Here is a 24,360-nt window from a genome sequence, read left to right as displayed (position 1 = left end):
ACCTTGTCTCCTTTATTGAATCAATGTCCAGTAGCTCTGGTGTTGTATTGGGTCTTCATCTTCTCCATCAGCAAGTTGACTCACTCTCGTGCAAAGTTGTGTATCCCTTCAAACCAGGCTTGGAGATGAATGTCTTCCTCATGTGATAAAAGCCCAACCAGAGGGCGACCAAACAAAACATCACAAGGTCGAAGATGAAGGTCATAACCGATAAGCATTTGGCATGGAAAATGGCTGGCAGTCTCATGTTTCTCTTCGACCCTAGCAGGATTTCAGCAGCTTTCTGAGCAGGGTCTTTTACACAAGACGTCAGTGTTTCTAGGTGAGGATCTCTTCTGATGATGGGTAGTTATATCCTCTGATGCTGAAAGCTGTTTGTTGTTTGGGGGGATCCAAGGAAAAATCATATTTCCTTAGAAAGTCCAATCCGAATATGCAAGGACCTGTAATCTCTGCCATGTATGCCATGTGATAGTAGGCACGTGATGTTTATGTTTAACTTCCCAGCTACGTTGATTTCATCACCAGATGCAGTCTGTAGGGTAACACAGGATGGAGTCAAATCAGTTTATCTTTAAATTGTTGAACTAAAGCTTTCCGAATGATAGTAACATTAGCTCCTGTGTCAATAATCATATTGCAAGGAACTCCATCGATATGGCCATTGATGAATAGTCCATTACTGTTGCCACTCACTGCAGAAATCTTGAGTGCTCTCAAATGGTGTTTTTCATTATCTTGCAACCTCTGTTCCTCGATATAGTCATTAATGTTTCCTGCATCATTGCTGGGAAATGGTATTATTTTCCATGGCCTGGGGTGTTCTGCAGTTTCTTCGTACATGGCCTTCAGCTCCTCAGTTCCAGCACTTTTGTTTCTCCTCACTCCTTTTCCTTCTCATGACATTTAATTGTCTGTCTAAATCTCCTGTCTTTCTTTCCGTGCTCGGGGTGTTCTGTAGTTCCTTTGTATGTGGACTTCACCACAGTTCCAGTACCTTAGAGTCTGTTTCTTCTCACTCCATATCAAAGCATTGACTTGCCTGGATAAATCATCTAAACGAGCCATCAATGCTGGGCTGTCTTGAATTTTATGGCATACACCAGAGTACTTTTTACCTCCTTTGTCATCCACTATTCGTAGAGCCTTCTGTATTTCAGGATCCCAGATGCCATTGATGAAGTACTGCAGGGACAGGATTTCCCTTGTTCCTGTTGGGCACTCTTGAAAGGCGAGATGGGACAGCCTTTCAACATCTGTGGCGAGCTCTTGGAGTGTTTCCATGGGCTTTTGTTGATGGGATTTTAATTGAAGCCTACTGTAGTCTTCTAAACATTTCTCGCCAAAGCGCAGCTCCAACCATGGCTGTGGAGTCGGGCAGATTTTGGGATAAAAGGAGTTGGAGCTGGAGTCGCTAAAAACAGGTTGACTCCGACTCCAGTTTTCATTGGACAGTTTGAATTTGAAATGAAATTAAAATGAATTGAAAAAAAATGACAAGCTGAGTTATTATTTTTATGTATGTACTACGTATATTAATAAATAGCTATTTTCTATTTTATTGACATATTAATAAATAAATATAAGGGAGGAGGAGGGATGTGATATTTGCCATCAGTGATTAAACGGACTAATTTAGTTACAAATCTCACTGGTAAATTTAGGTAAGCAGCAGTAGCAATAAGAACTCCCAAAATTGATGCAATTCTTAGAAAGCAAGCAGGAAAAGGAGCAATTATTGATCAAGCAACTTAATAAGGAAGTACATATTTGATGATAAAGAGGTTTTTAGAATTAAGAACTTTTTTAGAAGATATAGATAACCCTAATGTTTCACTAACAGAAAGACTGTGGAATGATCTTGCAGAATTGGAAACTCTTCTTTCTACATCGTTATAGCCATGAAAAAGCTGCAATCTGAAGAACTGACAGGAGATGAGAATCGAAGAATGAGATGTTTGTTCTTTCTGAAATGGAGGGTTTATTGCAGAAGGAATCATTTCTTCAATGAAAAGAGAAATTAGTTTGCTAGACAATGAGATCTTGCTGGGTTCAATATGTAGATCCAAAACACCAAATTTTCATGGATGACGAACAAATTAAAAAGGCAAAAAAAGCTACCTGTGAATATTCATTAAGAATGAAATTATTCTCAGAACAATTGAAGAATTCGAATCAGGACAGTCAAACTGCAGACATTGCAATTGAGTCTCTATCATCCTCTTCCATTGATGAATTAGATTTTGAAAAGTATTTTTGTATAATATTGAAAAGACTAAGGCAAAGTGAATGAAAATAAAGAACCAAGAGCCTTTAGATATAAAAATGAAAAAATTCAAACAAGATTTCTACGCAGCCTCTGAGGAAATAGAGAAATATTATTGCGCTTGCAAGACACCTCTTTTAGAACTTTTAAAAATGTATCCTGAAAAGTTAAAAGTAGTAGCCGTAACAGTAACAGCTCTTCCTCCTACTCAAGTTAGTATGGAAAGACTCTTCTCGGCTCTGAAGTTTATCAAATCGGATCTATGGCCCTCCAACAAGGAAGATCTTGCCGAAACTATACTGTTTCTTAGAAATAACTAATGCCATTTTTTCCATTTCATAATAAATGCTAATTATTATAAACAATTTGCTATGCCAACATTTTTTTTTTCTCTAGCATCTATTACTTTCTTTCATATTAAAAAAATAAGCTGTAACCCATGTGTATATGTTTACATATATAATATATACAGTACAAAGTCCGTAATCCAAACTCGTCAGGACTTTGGCGATTCCGGATTAGGGGTTTTTCCGAATTATAGATCATCAGAATTTAAATCTGGTAAGATGGCATGCAGAAATTATACAGTTAAAAATATGAAACCGTAATTTACGAAATAAAAAGCAATTATAATCTGAAGGGTATCAAATTTTACCAAAAAAAAAAAAAAAAAGCTTATTTATTTGTTTATTTTATTAAACATTTCTTTCAACATGCGCATGCCTACAGCATACATTACACATAGTCAAAATTATAAAATTGCAACCAGAAAACTATTTGATGTGTATTCGTGATATTTATAATGACGAGGAAATTGATTTAAATCATATCAAAGACAGAGTACATCGAGATGAAATACTACATTTAGTAAGGAATTATAAGCCGAATAAAACAAAAACATCTGCCCTGAAGATGAGGATAGTGCTGACAGATCAACTTTCAGTTCATTGCACACCGCAACGTTCCCCCGTGCAGTGTGAAATTGATAAACAGATTTCGGAATGGTTAGAAAAACAAATCATTAAGCCAAGCTGTTTTCTGATTACACAAGTAATATTGTGGTAATTAGAAAAAAAGTGCGGTTCATTTAGACTATGTCTGGACTTAAATGACACTTAAAACCTGGTGAATCCCTTTCCGAATATTTAATTGCCATGCGTGAAATAGCCAGTCGCTGTTCTGTTGATGATTTTTCAATGGGATATCGGATCAGAGTAGTAACAAAATTATTTTGTATGGGTGTAAAACTATTTCTGAATTCAAAGAGAAATTTAAAATTTGTGAGAAAATCCGCGTTCCAGATACGAAGAATAAAGATTATTCAAGTACTAACACACAAAATAAAGGACGCGCTATACCTAATAAGAGTAAAGAACCAAGGTGTTATGACTGTGGAAGGGTAGGGCGCGTAATGTGTGCGCATTCTTTACGCGCACGTGTAAAGCATACAAAAAAAGAAGTTTGTGGCTTTGAGGTCCGGGTTATAGATCATTCCGGATAATGGACATCTGGATTATGGACTTTTTACTGTGTATATATATATATATTATGGGAGTCAGAGTCGGTCATTTTTCCTACCAACTCCACAGCCCTGTCACCAATGTGCGAGGCAGAGCTTCAAAATCTAGCCTTTTGTTTCCAGGAAGAGTCTGAAGGATATCTGCTGTGTCAGCTTTCAGAGAAGCGGTGAGATGACAGGCCTTAGCTTGGGGATCCCATCCATTCGCTTCCTGCCACTATAGAAATTGTGTCTTATATACTTGCTAGGAGGTCTTACCATCATAAGTAGATAGCTTCAAAGAGGAACGAGAAGGCATGGGTAAAAATTTAAATCCATCAGAATTGCTTCCTGCTGTCACTATGCATTTCTTTAAGGTGTCAATTTCTTTGGCAATGGCAACAGAAACCCTGTCTTCAGTTTGTTGTTCCATGGCAGAAGCTCCCTCTTCTATTTGTTCTTTTACTGAAGAAATCCTTTCTTCTATTTCTTCTTTTACCAAAGAAACTCTTTCTTCTATGTGTCCAACTTTATTTTCAATTGCATCAGTTCTGCCTTCTATAGCCTCGAATTTGTTTTCTATTACGCAGGTAATTTCTCGTTTCATTTCCTCTTGATCTACCTCAATCTTTTCTTGAACAGTCCTCATTTCCTCTTTAACAGATACCTGACCAACTTTCATCTCTTCTTGGCCTGCTTTAATTTCTCCTTTAACAGCTTTCATTTCTTCTTTAAGTGATGCTTGGCCATTTTTTTCTTGGATTGCAGTTATCAACTGTGTCAATTGTTCTTCCAATGTTCTAGTTATTGGCATTCAAAACCCCCACTTCTGACACCAAAAAGTGTTGTGTGCATATACATTTTGACTGTTCTCAAATCCATGTGAATGATGTTTTTGCATGACATCTGGACGTATTGTTGCATGCGTACGAGTTTGTAATAAATTGAATGCACAAGTAGGATGATAAGTGAATAAAATTTATTCTTTTCACAACTGATAAAACAAAATGCTTAAATTTCCTTAGAGATATCCATACAATATCGCAATATCTCACAGTAGTTATCTTTTAAACTACTAAAACTTTCAACAGAACTTAATTCAAAACAGCGAAAGCTAATCTGATTTCACCGCGAATTTGCTACAGTAAACACAGCAGTTGTCCAAACAACAACTGAATTGAGATGTTTTATTCCGGCTTTAATAAACTTTTTAATCTGTCACGAGAAGCTTCTCCTATTTTCTCGAGTTTTCTGGATAATTACGAGATATCTATTTATTAAATGCTCATGTTCCTGTATTTTAAATTTTCCTGTGTAGCTTTCTTTGATAGTAAATTTTTAAAAGTAGTAGTAAATAAAATTTATAGTGTTCAAAATTTTAATGTGATAATATGCTGTATATTTAATATTTTTTTTTAAAGTATACTTACTTGATTTATACTAATAATTCTAAATTTAGGCTCAATCCGAGTAAAATTCACATATATTTTTTATTTATTTTAAAAATTTATGTTTTAAAGTAATTTTCATAATTTTTTTTAATTTGATCAATAACCTATATTTTTAACATCAATTTAACACCTTAACAGCCACTTGACCCCTAGTGGATAATGATAGGTTTGTTTTCGTGCCATCATGATCCACCGTCACACAGTGACTTTCACATTTGTGGCCAGATGTACCAGTGGTGGTTCACCTTTTCTGCAGTTTTATATGAGAATATAAATTTTTTTCAGCCCTCAAATTGCCTTTGCTCAAATTGGTCCCAAATTACAAGTGTATGTAATTCCATAAACATATTTCTTTATTGCTCATAAAAATGTACAAAATTCTAAAATTTTGGAAATAATATTCATTTTGTTTTCTTATGAAATGGTGTTCAAACTGTATATGTGCTGTGATATTCTTGAAAGTACAAAGTAAATAAAGTTGATAACAAAAAAATCATGTGCATCCTATACGTAGTAACCTGCAGTTCTTTGTTTTTCAAACTTATGAATTAAAAATATACTAAATTTTGAGATTTGTAATGATCTAATACAAATGATACCTCTCGCATATGTTCTAGATTAAGCTTGCACGCTGGCAATATCCATGCTTACAGAAACTATGAGCTGTGGGTCTGGGGAGATGGCGTGCAAGTATCTAAGGCTATTGGGTTTGAGAGTATCCAAGGGGAGAGAGGGGATATTAAGCATGAGAATAAAGAAATTGAGTTCTGGTTCTAATGGGTGATGTACATTGTCCGGCCAGAAGTATCCAGACACCCAGTGGTATGGACTCAGAGAGTCCTGAGGCATATACTAATATGATGCTGGTTTCCCTTTTGCATCATTGACTGTCTGCACACTTCTGGAGAGACTTTCCACCAGTTTTTGGTAGGTGACTGTACATCTGGATCCCAGATACCATCCACAAAGTACTCCAGAGACAGTATTTCCCTTGTTTCTGTATGCAGTCTGAAAAAGCAAGATGAGACAACGTTTCAACATCCATGGTGAGCTCCTGGTGTATTTCTGTGGGCTTCTGTTGATGAAATTTTAATTGAAGCCTGCTATAGTTTTTTAAACATTTCTTCCCAAAGTGCAGCTCCAATGTGGGTAGAGCTTCGAAGAGTAGCCTCTGGTTTTTGGCAGTTTGAACAATGTCTGCTGTCAGAGAATCGGCAACATGGCAGGCATTAGCTTGAGAATCCCATCCTTTCATGTCTACTGCTGTAGAAATTATGTCTTATATACTTGCCATGAGGTGTTACCATCATATGTTGATAGCTTTAGAGGGGGACAAGAAGGTATGGATAAAAATCATCAGGATTGCTTTCTGTCATTGCTACAAATTTCTTTATGGCATCAGCTTCTTTGGCAACCACAGAAACTCTGTCATAAATTTGTCATTTGATTTGTTGTTGAACAGAAAAACTCTTTCTTTGATTTGTTGTTCCATGGCTTACACTCTTTCTTGAATTTCTCCAGCTTTGTCTTTAGCCGTGACTATTCTGCCTTTCATAGCCTCAAATTTGTTTTCTATTATGCAGTTAATTTCTCTTTAAATTCCTCTTGGCCTGCTTCAATCTTTTCTGGAACAGCTTTTATCTTTCTTTAACAGGTTCTTGAACAGCTGTTATCTCTTATTTGACAAAGTTGACGTCTCTTTCCATGATTTCTTGGAATGCAGCAAAGGCAGTCACCAGCTGTCTTAGTTGCTCATCAGTCGCTCCAGTCACTGGCATTCATCCCCACTCCTGACACCAAAATTGTCATGTGTACTAGTTCGTAATGGATTAAATGCACAAAGGTCCTATAATATGCTGATAAACTTTATTTTATCAAGAGAAACACTTCAGAACTCTGAAAATTCCCACAGGAATACTCGTACAGGTGTTCAGAGTATCACAAAGTACAATCATTAGTTATGCTTCAACTTAGAACGTTAACACTACTCGGGCAAAGCACATCTAAAAGGCAAAGTGGCTTTCAATACTTCGAACTAACAACTGACAACAACTACTACTACTGCTCAGGGCAGATTCTTGCTCTTGCCTAATATAGTTTTCACCCAGCCGCCAAGATATTTCTAATGCTTTCTGCTTCTCGAAATTACTGGAAGGAATTTGAAGTCGTAATTACGGTTACAGCTGCACAGAATATCAATTACAGTTATTCAGTTACTATGCCTATTATGGGAATACAGGGACTGGTCTAAAATGGTTGCCGAGTTCAGTGATATTTCACCAAATTAGCAAAATAGCCATTTACTCAATGTTAAATAGTCTTGGCCCTAAATTCTTACTTTTTCGGCAAGCTTAGCTCCTTTAGATTTTTGTGTTAGCTTAAACAAAAGAAATAGAACACTTTTACATATTATAAGGTATTTCTCTCTCTTTCCTAGCGTGCCTTCATGGTGTAGTGGTTCTGCACGATGGCCCAGTATTCCAGAGGTCCGTGGTTTGATTCCCGGCAAAGGCATTTGCTAATTTTTCAATTCTCCTGCTTCCAAAAATATATGTAATGGCTCTACAGTGGCGCTCAAACTAAAAGGGTGCTGGATGAGGTTTCTCCACATCCAGGATTTGGCGATTGAGTTCCCTGAAAACCCCAGTTGCCCTTTAAAAAGGGGAGTATATAAGGTATTTCTCTCGTTTTCCTAGCATGGTGTAGTGGTTCTGCATTCTAGGCCGGTATTCAGAGGTCTGTGGTTCAATTCAAGGCAAAGGCGATTGCTAATTTTTCATCTCTCTGGCTTTTCCAATTATCCTAATGTCTCTACAATATAATGTCACTAAAATTATATATCTATGTACAAAATTCATAACAATACTATGCATGGATAAACATCTGTACCTTCCCTGAGATTTGAACTGGAGCCCTTTTATGTGGCAGTCAGCATCACTAACTAGTATTCCATCTGGACAGCAGAATAATATTACAGAAACATTGAACAGTATTAAAAAAAATTTTAATTGAATTAAGTACACTAAACATGAAGTTAGGAAAATAATTTGAATGTTCATATTGTGAATTCAGCCATTAGCAATTTCATTGTTCGTAGATAGCAGTACTAATATTATGATTATTAAAAGCAATAAACCTGTATCCTAACATTATTTTTTTACCAAAAATAAATATGAAATTGTTTTAAACTAATGAAATCTTCAGATGGATGTTAAGTTGTAGATTCAGTGTTAAGTCAGTTGTCATTTAATTAGGGGCTCGACTGACCCTTTTTGGATCTTCTGTAAATGGATTTGGATTTAAGAAAAGTGATCTGGATATCTGTTTAACCTTTGAAGGCTGCAAGAAGGAGGTAAAAATTTCAATTAGGCTATTCATAAATCATGATTTGTTGGATATTTGATTGCCATTCATTTTCCTCTGTTTCTATGGTAATTTGTTTTAGTAATAATACAGAATCAATTTCGTGCATTTATTTATTATAATTATTTTATTACTCAGTCACATATTTAATTTGTTACAAGAATATGCATGCTACTGTTTCATTAAGAAAATCAGTTGTGAACAGTTAATTCAACCAGTATAAAGTTCTTGAGTCGGTTAAAATAAGCTTTGATAGAATAACTGGTTAAAATAATCTTTGATAGAATTTGTAAGCATGCAATTTATTGTGCAATGTTCGTATTATTTTTTATGTACTTTTAGTAATATATTTTTGTTTGTTTATTTAGGATATCAATATTCAGCGAACCATGCGTGTTCTTAAACACCACCTACGGAGGAATGAAGACTTTGAAAATGTACTTATCTTGTCTAGAGCTCAAATACCTATAATCAAATTTAACTATATTCCTGGTAATTTTATCTGTGACATCAGCTTTTACAATATTTTGGTATGTTGCATATTTAATAATTCCTATTTAACTTTATAATAATCTTTATTCACTTTCAGACGACATAAAATAGTTACCATACAGCTGATATAAAACAATTACTGGACATAACATAGTTTCTATTCAGATGACATAAAAACTGCTTTATGTCAACGACATAAAATAGTTAGGAATGTGATTTAAACACTGTAAGCCGTTTAACAATATGATTAAATTTTACCTATTAATAAAAAATGAGTGGGTAAGAATTTTTTTTTTATGTATAAAAGGTAATATTATTGTATTTCTTTTATAAATAATTTAAATGCATCATATTTGTTCTGGTGTAATAGCTACTAGAAATTATCTAATCCGATGATACAATACAAAATCCAAGATTCAGAATTGTTGGGACTTAGGTAATTCCAGATTGGAATGATTGGAATTGAATGATGTAAATTACTTTTATTTTTCCAAAATTGTTATTTTTCCATCAGCAGATATCGTCTTCTGGAAGCAACCAGTTTCTCTGCTAGCTTTCAGATAGTTACTTTGATATAATTTTCAGCCTTGTTTAGCAGTTTTTTAGTTACTAATTCCCAAGAACAGAATATTAGTGACTTTTTTCTTCATAAACATTATCATGGTGAAATGCTACCCCCTCTCTGTTTATTTGTTTAGACCTTTTCTGTTTTATAATATCAATCAGTTTGCCCAGTTGATGTCAGTAAACTTCTTTCGAATCAGTCATGAAACTGTGTGGTGGAAGCTTAAAAATATATCCTTGATCTTATGAGAGCATCACATATTATACAATGTTTTGAATCTGAAAAATAAACAAGGTAGTAAATGCTATAAAGCACAATTTATGATAAGGTTCTTAGCAAAAGTAAAATAGCTATGTAATTAATTAAAAATGTCTTCTTTTTAATTTTTTCATGATAAGAGTTTTTCTCATGTAATTGTTTCAGAATTCTTAGAATATGCATCAGTTTTCTCTTTAAAATTAATTTTACACTTTTTCCTTCTAATTTTTTCTGCCTTTTTTTTTTTTTTTTTTTTTTTTTTTTTGCTGTTACAGAATTGGTAAGGGTAATTTTTCTTAAGGTCTTTAGATATTGCAACTTGGAAAAAAGAGAAGGATTTTAAGGCAAGATTTATAGACCCATAATTTCAGAAGATTCCAGAAAAATGTGACAAAATGAAAAATGTCTTCAGGGTATTAACATGTAATGAATATATTTTAGACAAAGTTTCTGATGAATTTCATACCTTTTGGAGAATTTTTCGAAGAACAATGAAAACATAATACAGTATGAAGTCTGAGATCTGGATGTCCGATATCCGGAATGATCTAAAATCCAGACCTCAAAGCCACCAACAACTTTCTTAATTTCTCTTCATTGAACAAACAATCATTTTAGCATAAATTTGTATGATCAATAACCTCAAACTGAAACATTCTACATAGATACCTTGCTGGCTTTACACCTATTGATGTTTTATATTCCTGACACCAAACTGGCAAATCATTATTTATTATGTTTTGCTTTCATCATCGCATGTTTATTAACACATGACAACTTCATTAATGACTCATGTAGTGATGCCCATGGAGGTAAGAAAGGAAGGAGTGACCAATCCGGCATTAGAAGTGAAGCATCGCTCCGAAGCTTCGGTCACCAGATGGGGTGTTTTTTTGTTTACATTCAGAAGCTCGCTTAACAGCCCTCTGATAGTATTTCGACACACAACAGTTCCATACAAATCGAAAAACGGAACACTTCTGCATAAAAGAAAAATTCCTAGTGTGATGGATAACAGCAATTTGTATAGTTTAGTGACATTTATGCAAAAATCACATCTTGGTTATTTTTCAATAACTAACAACAGCAATTTTGATTATGAATTAGTTTTATAAAATTCTAAGCTGTTGAACTACAAAAATATAGATTTTAGCAAAAACGTTATGCTTAAAGAATGAAAAATACTCACCGTACCTTTAAAATTGTATATATCTTTTGATACCCTGGATAGAGTATTCACTACTTTTATTTTATGTTTCAAACACCAAAATGTTTTAAATAAAATAATTTTTTTTCACATCCACATATTATTGTAACATGTACTTTTTTAAAATTAGTGTAAAGTACTTTATTCGAAAAATAAAGTGAATGCACAGAAATTGAAGATTTCCACATGCTGGAACTGAAAAATGGTATTTATGCATGTGCTTGCCAAAACCATGTATCTGCATTTAACAAAATACATAAATATTCATTAAATTACTTATAAATGTATTTGAAATGAAGGCTTTATTCATTCCTAAACAACTGTGAAAGTTACTGTGAAAAAAATCTAATTTTTAAATGTATCTAAATTTATAATGATTATAAATATTATCTAAATATGTAATAACCTTAACATTGAATTGTAAACATAAATTGACATCCTGTTGAAAAATATGTTATAAAACTGGTTAAGCAAGAATTGTTCGTACTGGAAAGCAATCTGTTAAAAGGTATTGTAAAGCAATTTCTATGAGATGCGTACTTAAGAAAGTAATAAAGAAGAGTTTTGAATATGTATTGTTGAAATTAAGGGTAAAAAAATCTGATAAGTATAATTAAAAGAATTATTCCCCTTACATTTTATGATAACTCAGTTACAAGTTTTAAATAATATTTAAGAAATAATCCTTATTTTATTCTCTTTCAGAAATATTTGGAGAAAGTTAAGTACTATTTAAAGTATTTCGCTATTAAATGAAAAGGTGCTCTAATTTGAAATGGACCGAATAGAGCATTAATTATAAATTGACTTATATTTTTTGATTTAAAAGATGCCTCAGAAGATAAAAAATCATGTCATATATGAGAAAGTATTTTAGGAAGAAACTCTATAAATAGAAAAGAAATAATGCATAATTTTAATAATACAATAAACTTTGATCTTAATTTTTGTAATCCTTAACCAAATCAAATCGAATGACCTTAAATTTTTTTTCTAATGTAATTAACGAAAACTTGTGAAAATATTTCAAATAAAACCATGCTGAGCAAATTGTTTTGTGAAAAGTATAGCATGTAATTCCATTCAGAATGAAATGCAGTTTAAAACTGTTTTCTTTTCATATACTTAGGACTCTGAAGTATTGTAGAAAAAGAAAATATTTACATTTATATGCATATTTAAGATGTAATTACAAAATATTTACATCTGATCGTGTCAAAACCCATTGAACTCGATGGTAAATTACCCAATGTTTTGGTCACCAAAGAAGGGATCGCCAGTGCTTCAAAGCAGGGTATGGGGAAACTGGTTTAGGGCCACTGCATCTAACTTCTTACCTCCATGGTGATGCCTAAGCATTTTTTTTTTTTTTTTTTTTTTTTTAGCGTTTTATGTTGACATTATGCTTGGCGATGATTACAAATTTAAGTTCAGTGAGCTAAGAAATGTTGACGAGGAAAAATTTAATAAAAATTTCTTTCTATATTCTAAAAATAGATTTTGTTAATGATATTCATAGACCAAAAGATTACATTTACTGCTATTTGAATTAAGGGTTAACTGATTTGTTTTTCTCATAAACCTAGAACCAGCGCCAGGTTTCCGTATGGCTGTACCAGGCTGCAGAATTTAGGGAAGACAAAGGGAGGCACTTGGTAGCAGAATTTAAGACCCACAGAGACTACATCAGGCAGTAAGATATCTAGTGCCGAAGTATATGTGGGAATTTATTTATTTAGGACTCAGATAAGTCTTTATTTATTCAGGACTCAGATAAGCATGGACAAGAAATAGACATAAATATAATAAATAACTAAGCTAATACAATTTAGGCTTAAATGTCTCAATGCGCGATAGAAGCAAGATAAAATTTAGCGGAACAACTTGTCTTTAGTTGCCTATCTCATGATACATAGCCAAATATGTATAGTCAACGATAGCTAAATTTTATAATGATAGTTGTGAATTTTAAAGGTTTCTGGATATCGCAAACCAGAGGTGAAGATTTTCCAATTGACGGATTCTGTAAAGAAATGTGGAGAAGCAGTAGATATAAAAGAAGTTTTTTATTGTGATGACAATGCTCTTCAATCATCAATCAATTAATGGAGGATGAAATCTACAGTTTGGTTCTAGATCCAGAAAATATGTCTTTGGATAGTGAAGAAAGTGACAGAGAGGTTACTGAAAACAAAAAAATTTCAATTGATAAGTTAGTCGGAATTCTTGGCATAGCAGTTACAGGACTTCAACAATGTAACTGAATAAGAAATTGTGTCAGTCTACAGAATTAAAGATAAAATATTAGCACAAAAAACAAAGCAATTTAAACAACTTATATTGAAAGAAATGTTTAATAAGGTAAACAAATAAATATTAAGCTTTTTTGTTGTTGTTTGTTTGTTTTATTTGTGTGTGTAAATTTTGATACTTTAAAGATGTCGTTTGACATAAAATTTGCCTGCTGTATACTAAACCTCTATACTGAGCAACTATGTAATGAAGCAAGAAGAAGAAGCATAAAGAAAATATCATTATAAAGCTAAATTAGTTAAATGTAAATGAAATGTCACTAATTTTTTTACCTTCTTATATGAAGTGAAAGAAGTATGGGAATCGGGAAAAATTTCAGGTATCATAATTCAGAAAAAATATCAATTTTGACCGCCGTTGAATCCATTGGAGTGATGTATTTGCATGACATCTATAGGTAAGGACAGAATAAAGGACATGTTTTTCCAAAACATTGTCAAATGGATTCAGAAGAGATTTTTTGTGACATCTGTATGTACATAAGTGCTAATGTATGCACTTGCATAACTGAAAAATGAGTAGCTTCATAACATTGAAATTTTGTACATGGAACTGCTATAATATGTAATTGTGCACCACCCTTTTTGGTTGCAATTACACTAAAAATATGTCACTATGTTACCTGGCTCGGTGAGCTCAGTTTGTTTTATTCTTATATGTTGGTAAATTGTGCATTTTTTGCTTTAAAAGGGATTGAATTATGTTGTTCTTATGTTCTGGTTAAGGTTTTTATGCCTGTAATTAATCTGCATACAGTAGAATTATGAACGATTTAGTTGTTTAAGTCCGACTATACTTAACTGAACAGCCATTTGTTTACATTTGAAACTTAGCAGAATAATAAATTAAGTTCCTGCACCTTCAGTGTCTTTTTGCTGAGTGGGACCAAAAGCAAACCAAAACTCCAAAAGCAAACCAAAAACTGAAAAATCTGCCTTCTTGCACTCTAGCCGAATTGTTTGTTTTTGCATAGAAACTCCAGTTTTAATTGTGAAAAATGCTTTTATTAACTGTATTAAAAAAAAATTACAATTAAAACTGGAGTTTTTATGCCTTTTTTTTTTTTTTAATTATTATTATTTTATTTAGGGGCCCACCTGCGGCTGAGCAGTAAAGTTGCTGAACACTGGTAGTTCGGTCCAAGGTTCGAATCCCAAGAACGGGCTGGCTGCATGGGCGTTTTCGTGTTTTCCCCATGTGTAACATGTATTCGAGCCACTTTCCCTTAGAAAGTCCTCCACAAAGGCATCCCTCCCCTTAGGCAAATAGCCCTCGAGGCTTTCCCATAAATACACATCACTCACTCACTCATCACGTTAACTGTATTTAGTGTTGTTTTCCTGTATTTTACATTTTTTTAATGAGGATGTTTTGAGTTTTTATGTATCTGCCTTGCCATGAAGTGAAAACTGAAGTAATTGAATGAATATATATCTCTAATGAAATTTGAGGAAATAAGTTTAGATGAAATGCAGCAAAAAATGTATATAATATAGAGTAGGCCATACAAGTAAATCATGTGGTATCCATATCAGAATTTTTAAAATATGTCCAACTATTATAAATGTAAAATATTCAGTGTTACTTGATAAATTTTACTATGTTGATTTTATTCTTAAATGTGTTCTATAATTGAGTTTATTAATGGTGCATCCTACTTATATATTTTATTCTTAGAATGGTATTACAAAGGTGAAGTTCAGGCATAGATAATATCGTTAGTTGAATTTATTCAGTTCCTATCTGCTGATAGGTCCTTAAATTTTTTCATTAATGGGCCTTAAAAGTACTTGTTGTTGGCCATGTGCAGGAATGTGTATGAAGCTTGCCCATACATGTCACATAATTTGTTTCTTGCTTGAACAGCATCCTTATCTGTGCATTAATAAAAAAAAAAAAAAAGCAGAGTATTCCAGAATTGCTGCTTTTAGTTTTCCATATTTTATGGGACCCCCCCCTAAAAAAAAGAAAGAAAAGAAAAAATTATGCAGGAGCAAACAAAGGTTTCATAGATCTGCCTTGAAATATCAGCTATCAAAATATATAAAAACAATATGCAACTAATCCTTCTAATAGTATAAACAAATTTTAAAAAATGAAATTACCCTTTGAACAACTCTACTGAACTTTCTAATTAGATTGGCTCCTGTTGTCTAATTAGCATTCTCCTCTTATTTATTTTAGTATATGAAGGGCAATTTTCTGCATATATATAGCTAAAACATAATCTTGCAGTAAACAAAATATTGGTTTCTGATAATCACTTGTATTTTAATGTGAAAGAACTACTGTTTTCTTGAAGCAGAAATGCCTGGAAATCTATAATAGCAGATTTTCAATAGTTTGAAGAAAAAAAAAAAAAAAAAAAAAGAGTATTAAAAAAAAAGTTATTAAAATGTGTGTCTGTATCTAAAATTAAATTATTTTCTATAAGCTTTCTAGATTAACAGTTCGTTTTTTAAATTTGTTTGTAATAAAAGCTATTACATAAATTTCTGTAATATAAATAATGATATATGCTTTTGTGTTATGTATAGCAGTTGGCTATTATTTCATTTCTTGTTTGTGTTATCAATTGAAAAACTCTGCTCAAAATTTAATTTTCGTGTTAGCTATTGAGTGAGTTTACGTTTTACTTATGCTCACTATTGAGAGTGTTTAAGTTTTGGATAGCAGTAGTTTTCATTGCTAATTCAGTTGATGAAATTACATTTATATTTATACATTAAACATTATTTGAGATTTTCTTTTTAATTCTTTAGGCTGTTCATAACTCTACTCTCCTTCGAACATATAGCTTACTTGATGAACGTTGCCAAATTCTAGGATGTGCTTTCAAATACCTGGCTAAGGTAATATATATGATCATGGAAGTTCCATTATGAATCTTCTCATTTTGAATTCTCATTATAATACTTATATTCTAATTTCTTTTTTAGAAAGCTTATATTGCTGATACTGTTATCAAAACACTCTCTTCTTATTCATATATATTGATGGTTATTCATTATCTTCAACAAATAGAACCTCCAGTATTGCCTGTTTTGTCCATCCAAGATGAAAAGGTAAAGCATTGTTATAGGCTTTTCTAAACAATTCACTGGCTTCCTAAAGTTAAACATATAATAGTCACTAAACATTGGTATTTGATCTGGGTTGAAAAACCAGCTAACAGATTGTCTGCATGTGCATTTTCATGATTTTACCATGGATACAAGCCAATTTCCCTTAGAAAGTCCTCCATAAAGGCATTTGTCTTCTTAAGCAGAAAAATTGATTCAAAAATACTTTTGAATCCTTTTTGTTGCTCAATCATTTAGCTGTTTTTCCTTACTTTAATATTGTAATCAAAGATTTATTACTATTGCAAATCTAGGTAATTATTGTATGTGCATGTGATATGATTATTTTGGCTCTAACAATAAATCTGAAAAATGGGCTATCCAAATTTTAAATATTTGCCCACTCTATTTCCCTTTTAATGTATTTGTTACTTTAAAAGAAATGTAATAGGAAATCAATAATTAACAACCATACAAATTATACTAATTATCAACAATTAGCAACCATATTAATTAATGGCAGCAAACGTAATGGCTTACATAAAGCTAAATAACTGTAGTCAGCATAGCAGTTAAATTAGCATTAATTATCATTTAGCTACTAATTCACATTAAAATTTTGTGTTTTATAAGTTGTTTTATAGAAACCTTTTTAAGTGCTTCTATGCAAATATTTCACGAAAGTTGTATTATGTAGAAGTATTTTAAGTGTGTCTAATAATGTAAATGTACACTTTTGTATGTGAAATTAGAATTTTATTTCATTTCCTTAATCTTTATTTTCTTTCAATAGGTGTTTGAAGAAAATTTAGTCATACCCAGTGAAACTGCAAGGAAACACGATTGGCTATGTAAAGATATTCCATCATTGGTAAGTTTATTGAAAATCCTAAAGTTTGCATCCTGAGTTTTATACCAAACTGCTCCTTCCCTAGTGTTTAATAAATTATTGAAATTTTTTAAATAGACTTATTTTATGACATCCTCTATTGTATTAAAGGCATGTCTTATTTCACTTCCTCATTTGAAGAGAGCTTCTTCCCTCATAATTGCCTTTTCAATGTTGGGAAGGCTCAGTTATATCATGTCACTAAGTCTAGGCTATATGTCAGGTATTTCATCTTTTACGTATAGATTTCAAACAGTGCAGGCAGAATCACAGCAGCAATGTGCAGCCAGGCATTATGATGCTGCAAAAGCACTGTTTATTGAGCATAACTTCCTTCATATCTCCATCCACATAGTTTTTATGATATTTTATATAATAATCACTGTTATCTCTTTGCTTGTAGATGGGCAATATTAATGTCTCTAACTAAAGTGGATAACATGCCACAGAATATTTTCTCAATCACTGCATGTTGTTGTTTTCAATTGCATCATGATTATACATTTCATCATCAAATTCATACTGTAACATTTAAAGTGTTTCATTACAGTTGTTTTGAAGTTTAAAACACAAAAATCTTATTACATCTTTGTCTTATAGTTGTAGAGACACCTTCCTCAAACATTGTGATAAGAAATATTGGTACGTCCACTCATAGGACAAAATACTAAAAGCGTAATTCTTCTACTGCTGGCTGAACCTTCCAAAAATTCAAGACAGAATTACCATATCTAAATTCAGAAAGGAGAAACAGAAGCTATTCAAAACACTTTGATCAGTCCTTGTAGAATGATTAGTAAAATTAACTTTTAGAGTTAATTTAAATGTCACAGCTCAAAAACATTTTAAATGCTGAGATATTGCAGTACAAAGTCCAAGATCTGGAATCATCAGGACTTCAGCAATTTCATATTTTAAATCATCAGTTTAAATTTAGTAGATGACATGTAGACATTTAGGGTTTCCTGTAGTGTTTAGGTTAGATAGAACATGGATGGCCAACCTTTTCAGCAATCGAGCCAGATTTTTAGAAATGAGATTTCCTGCTGTGCCGCACAACGAAATTTTTATTATTATTATTAAAGCAAGCAATATGTATGAGAAAATAAAACACTGAGAAATATGCATGTTTATTAGATTGGGGTTAGATTCCAAAAAACCAATAAATTTAGTGAGTTTTCTTTGGTAGATATAAGTACATCAATGTCGATATTAACTGAGGTTGTTGCTACATGCAAACAATTTTGCAAATTAGCATCAGTAATTCATGTTCTCACTTATAATTTGATATTCTTAATCCAGTTAAAAAGCTGTTTACAAATGTGTTTCCAAACAACATAATCATAAATAAAGCATGTTTATAAAATGCAGGATATTTCTCCTTGTCCAAATACATTTTATAGAAATCTTTCTAACCAACCTCGTGGAATTTCTCTTTTAACTGCATCAAATTTCATCCATTAATAACATTTCTGGCAATAACTTCACATCTATAGGGAGTGGTATTTGCAAATTCAACAAAAAATACACAATGCTTAATAAAATCTTGAAATCAGTTTTTGAATTCAAGGTTCAAGTCAATGAAGCTTATTTATCTGCAGCCACTTGTGTGACATCTGGTTGCAGTAACAATGTAGGAAAAGAAGTGAAGATTTTTATTCTTATTTATTGTTCCCAAATCCCAAGTTTCATTTGAAACATGGAAATCTTATCAAACATACCATTAATAAGTACCTATGTATACCAGTATTCACATAATATAAGTGGCCAGTTACATTAACCAGAAATGCAAAGTCACAAATACACGCCTTGTTTCAAGCTTATATACTTTTTGATTTGCATCTCAAGAATGGTTGTACTTCTTGCTTCAAACCAAACATTCTTTTTTAACATTTTGGCACAGGTTAACCAGCTTACTTACCATAAAATATGATGCTATTATACTCTGAATCCAAAGATTTGATAAATTCTTGAATCTGGCAGTGACTTCATGAAGTTCATTGTTTCAACTACCACCTTCATGGCAAAGTCCATTTTAAAAGACCTAGATTAAAAATTTTCTTGAGTAATGCAATGAAATTTTAACATCTAAGTATTATCAACTTTGAAGGTTTCATTTTCAATCAGTTTTACTAAACCTTCATGTTTCTGTTACCATTACTGGTGCACTACCTGTGTTAACCTTATTAGGTTGCTGAGTTCTAATAATATGAAGCAATCCAGTGTTGATGTAACACTACTCCTAATAAATCTCATAAACAAGTATTGTCCTCAAGTGGATATAGTGCTGATAATTCTTCTGTTATGTTAAAGTAGACATCAATACCCTCATAAAAGTCAACCACTGCATGTCCTTGTGAGGGTGCCACAAATTGACTGACGCTCAGTTAGGATTGGTGGATGATGAAATGTTCTTTATTGGTTATATGATGGTTGTTTTATATACAATGTATGTGTAGATTAAAACTTTTTTTTAATATGATCCACCATTTTTTTCAGTATGATATATTATATGAAATATTATATTTTACTAGCAAACATCCATTTATAGTTCAATCACAATATTTAATATGATCTAATATGACACCTAACAGCCGCATGTTGGACATTCATGAGCTAAAAGAGAATGTTAACCTCTCAGGGTTGGCGCAGAGTCAATGCAAACATACATAGTGGTAGAGCTTAGGGGTGGCAAAGGTTTTATAATTTAGAGGAGCACTGAGTAGCAGTGGAGTGATTCCCTGGCCAGCAGGTGTTTGAAAGTGACATGCAGGAATCTCAGTTGCTCAGAAGAAAAATCACATTTGCCACAGCCTGCTTCCATTTGTTGAATATTATATTCTCCAATCCTAAATTTTGTAAGAGGGAGGAGGAGTTTTTTTTTTATTATTATTTAATTAATTATTTTTGGCTGGAAACTCAAAATTGTAGGTATTTGGTATCGAGATTTTGGACTTTTTGCTGCATTAGCATTGTATTATATTAGGAAAAAGGTGTTTTTTTAGATATTATATGAAATATTATATTTTACTAGCAAACATCCATTTATAGTTAATCAGAATATTTAATTTTTAAAATACTTGGAATATTAACATTTGTTAAATAATAGCAGCATGTTTTAAAATGGGAAATAAGCTAAAAAGAAGAGCTCCAGATAGAAAATGAGATTAAATTGCAAGCACAGGTTGAAGAACAAATAAAAAAATGAGAGACCTCACTCACTATTTGGCCAACAATGTGGAAACAATGTACCATATATTCCGGCATATAATATGCACTTTTAAAACACTAAAAATGTAATCAAAATTTATGGATGTGCATTATATGCTGGATATAAAAATGATAGCTTAAAAATATGGAAAAATCAGCATACAAAAGTTACATTTTTCACATGTACTTATGCCTTTTATCATTAGCAGATAACATGAAAAGTTTGCCATGTTCGCCTTCCATTATATCTTCAGGCACTTCATCAATTTCTCTTTTATCTTCACCATCACTGTTACTCTAATTCATAAATAAAAAATCATCATCCGTTTCCATTTTCTTTCGCAATCTAAATGGCTTTGCATTTGAAACTAGCACTGTGTTGTTTCATTTGGCAGGAGCCATATTTACTACTAAAAGAAATGTGAGATCAATTATATTTCAACTAAAACCTTTGATGTTCACCTCAAAATCATAGTTTCAAATGACTACAGAAATAGAAAACATCTGAATCATAATTCTGTGAATTCTTTCATGTTGGAAGTATAACATTAGTACTCCAAATTATATCCCCCTTTTCTCAAAATCTTACAATATCATTCTTTTGGACACTTGCGCTGAATACAGTGCACCTTCTTTTCAGGTATATTTACTCCTTTAAGTATTTAACTCACACACATATTGTTCCCCTTACCACTTGTCAGTTTGGTATACCATTGTTCAAAAGGCTACGACAAATCTTTGAGTAATTTGCCTCATAAGAGCATTGCACATGTATCTTTTAGATTTCTTCTGAGTGCACATTATACAGCAAATATACTTAAAAATTTAAAAATACAACTCAAATTATAGATGTTTGTTATACGCCGGAAAATACGGTAATGTATTTTGAACCGTCTGGAAAGCTGGTTCTACATTACAGTTACTGCTTTATTTTATATAGTTACACTTGACTGTATATTTTAATAATAGCCATCCAGATTCCACTGTCACCTGTATATTTTAATATGATAGAACATTTAATTCCCTAACCAGCATGTAATTATTTGCCCAATGAGAAATGTGATCCTGGTCAATGTTAACAAAGTTCATGAGAAGAAATATAGTTTTTAAACTTTTATGTACTGAGATAATTATACAAATAATATTTAAGCTGCAAATGATTATTGTGGTATTTTTATCAGTTCATATGTTCAAGTCATAATTAGAAAAGTAAAATAAAAGGAACTTATAAAATTCACTTGTTACTTAATTGCTAGTTTCTAATTAATCTGAATTTTATGGAACATTTCTTTCAAGAAAAGGCAAGGTGCAAATCATTGTTATAATAAAACAAGTATTTGTATTGAATTGTACTATATACAAAAGTAAACATAGTTACACCTTCCATTATTCATTTCCAGAATTGAATTTTATTCTTTATTCTTATTACTATTTGTATATTAAAAAAGCCACCCAGACGGTATAGTGGTTAGGGAAGTCTACTGTGATACCAGAGGACCAGGATTTGAATCCCGGAGAAGGCAGGGATGTTTGTAAATGTATAGGGTCTGTGTGTCGTGGGGGCACTAAGTTTGTGACAAGCAAAAGTCTTCTTGAGAGGATGATGATAAGGGAAGGGGGAGACTTTTGGACACATCCCTCTGGGGTGCTCTCCATCAAAATTGGGGGTGGAACTGAGTGAAGTCGTACTGTCGTCTGTATGGTGTTCAAGGCTTTTACCAACAACAAGCGCAATCTTCCACTTCTTGCCATGATGAATTTTGTAAGCTTGATTTGATGTTATTGTCAGATAAGTGAGATAAGTCACACACGTACACATGTATTAAAAAACTTATTTTAATTTTTGCATTTTTTTGCAGAAAAGTATATACAATAAAGGATCAAGAAATGAATTGACTGCTGGTCAGTTATGGCTTGGACTTTTAAAGTTTTATCTTGAAGTTAACAGTGATTATGTGATAAGTATTAAGCAAAAAGAAGCAGTACCTGTTTCATCATTGCCAAGATCTGCTGCCTTGTATAACATTCAAGGTATTTGATGTATTTTTTTAATGTTCATTTATTCTGTATATTTCATTAAGAGTGTCCATGTATTCAGTGTATTTCATTAGGCTGTGGTTAGTGAATTATTTTTACTCGTAATAGGTGAACTATCAGATCTTTATTGCTTTCTGTCTTTTTGCTTTGAAAATTAGGTTATTTCTTTATTACTCACAATCAACTTAGGACTGGCCTTTTTAATGTTAATATGAAGATGTACTTTTTTCTTACCCAATTTCAAATTTTTATTTATAGATTTAGCATAATATATTTTCACCATTGGAATTGTCTCTTATCTTCGTTTTTGCATTTAAAGTAGAGTTTACCTCTTCACTTTTAACGTATCATACAGAATATTCTTCAATTTCTTTCCATGGGCTCATCATTTAAGATGTGATGCAGGATCGAAGTGTCACTGGCATATCCCATTATATCATATTTGATGTGCTTTAAACAGAATGTTTTATTTGATATCTTAAACATGCATAAATGATGTCAGAATACTTAATTCATTTGTGAAACTTAATTCAATAGAATGTTTCGATTATTAACCTTGCTGTTAAGTCTACTTACTACTATGTTTTACTAACAAATAGCTATGTTTCCAAGTTTAGAGATGTTTCATGCAATGCTTGTGGCTTAAAATTTGTATATAAATATGACAATAGGATTTAATAGGCAAAGATATTTAAATTCTTAATTTTGTTTACTTCATTGCAGTATGACCTGTGGGGCCATGGTGGATTTATGACTTGCGGTTGTGTGATGCTTTCGATGTTTTTAGTGGAGGCTTGTTTGTGGTTTGAATCAGAAGCATGTTGCAAGAGGCTGCTTGGCTTCGGAACAGAACTTGAGTCCATTTCTTGTGAGTGGTATCCTCTATCAATAGGGCAAAAGAGGTGTTATGCACTAGATTCAAGAATTCTGATGGCTTCCCCGATGCCATACACCCTTCTTCAGCATCTGTATGCTAACAAGAAAGGAGGACTTGCGCAATGTTTTTTTTTTTTTTTTTTTTTGAGCCCATGCGACAATGGGATTGATCGTTGCATTGGTGTGTTGTTCAGCTCTGTTCATTGGGCGTAGCTAGTTGGGCCCATTGAACACTTAAGAAGCAAGATGCTGTGGGTGGCATGAGTGTGACGCAGTTCATCAGTTTTTCCTCAGGTGGAGGAGATGCATGCTCCTGTCACATCTGAGAGGACACCACTGTGGTACCTGTGGGGCCTAGTTCATTTATGGCTGCCAGTTGTGCTTTCAGTGTTTTTAACAGAGGCTAGCTCTTGACGATATCTGTGAGTTGAAACAGAAGCCTAGTTGGCTTTGGGGACAGACCTTGAGTCTGTTTTACCTGAGCAGAATCCTCTACCACTAGGACAAAAGAGCTCTTATGTGCTAGATTGAAGAAATCTGACTCTTTCAAATTTATAAGCTTTGAATAGTTCCTCGGACACCATAGAAGTAATTTAAATATATTATCATTATTACTTATATTGTACTTAATTGATTTTTAAATTTTAATTATAATTATTAGGATTTTATATTACAAAAATTATGTTTAATTAGTATGTTGCAAATATGTGAAGCAGTTAATTGCAAAGCTGTTTTGGATATACAATGATATTCTGCACTCCTCCATCACAGGCCTATTGGGAAACTTCAATCTGCCTATTGCAGGTGCAAAGGGGTTAGGGTTCTTATTGTAATCTCATGTGTAATTAGCTTCAACTTATTCTAGCATTATTT

The 24,360-nt window shown here is 32.5% G+C and overlaps 1 protein-coding gene across 8 annotated transcripts in view; it reads left to right on the top strand.

The window, feature by feature from the left end:
- The window catches only part of LOC118187177 (terminal uridylyltransferase 4-like), a 150,401-nt gene that overhangs the window by 94,536 nt on the left and 31,505 nt on the right, over window positions 1-24,360 (top strand). For all 8 annotated transcript variants that reach the window (XR_015044449.1, XR_015044450.1, XR_015044451.1 and 5 more), the window contains 6 exons: window positions 8,470-8,567; window positions 8,947-9,108; window positions 16,176-16,265; window positions 16,353-16,478; window positions 17,269-17,346; window positions 22,434-22,605. Coding sequence is in view for 5 of the 8 variants with exons in the window: in XM_085827751.1 (XP_085683877.1) it covers window positions 8,470-8,567; window positions 8,947-9,108; window positions 16,176-16,265; window positions 16,353-16,478; window positions 17,269-17,346; window positions 22,434-22,605 (726 nt within the window). In the remaining 3 variants the exon portion in view is untranslated. The remainder of the gene's footprint in view (window positions 1-8,469; window positions 8,568-8,946; window positions 9,109-16,175; window positions 16,266-16,352; window positions 16,479-17,268; window positions 17,347-22,433; window positions 22,606-24,360) is intronic.

Source organism: Stegodyphus dumicola, chromosome 12 (genome assembly GCF_044657685.1).
Source record: "Stegodyphus dumicola isolate Sdum_Otavi_A_Nest chromosome 12, ASM4465768v1".
NCBI classification, from domain to species: domain Eukaryota; kingdom Metazoa; phylum Arthropoda; class Arachnida; order Araneae; family Eresidae; genus Stegodyphus; species Stegodyphus dumicola.
This window is presented reverse-complemented; position numbering and strand designations above follow the sequence as displayed.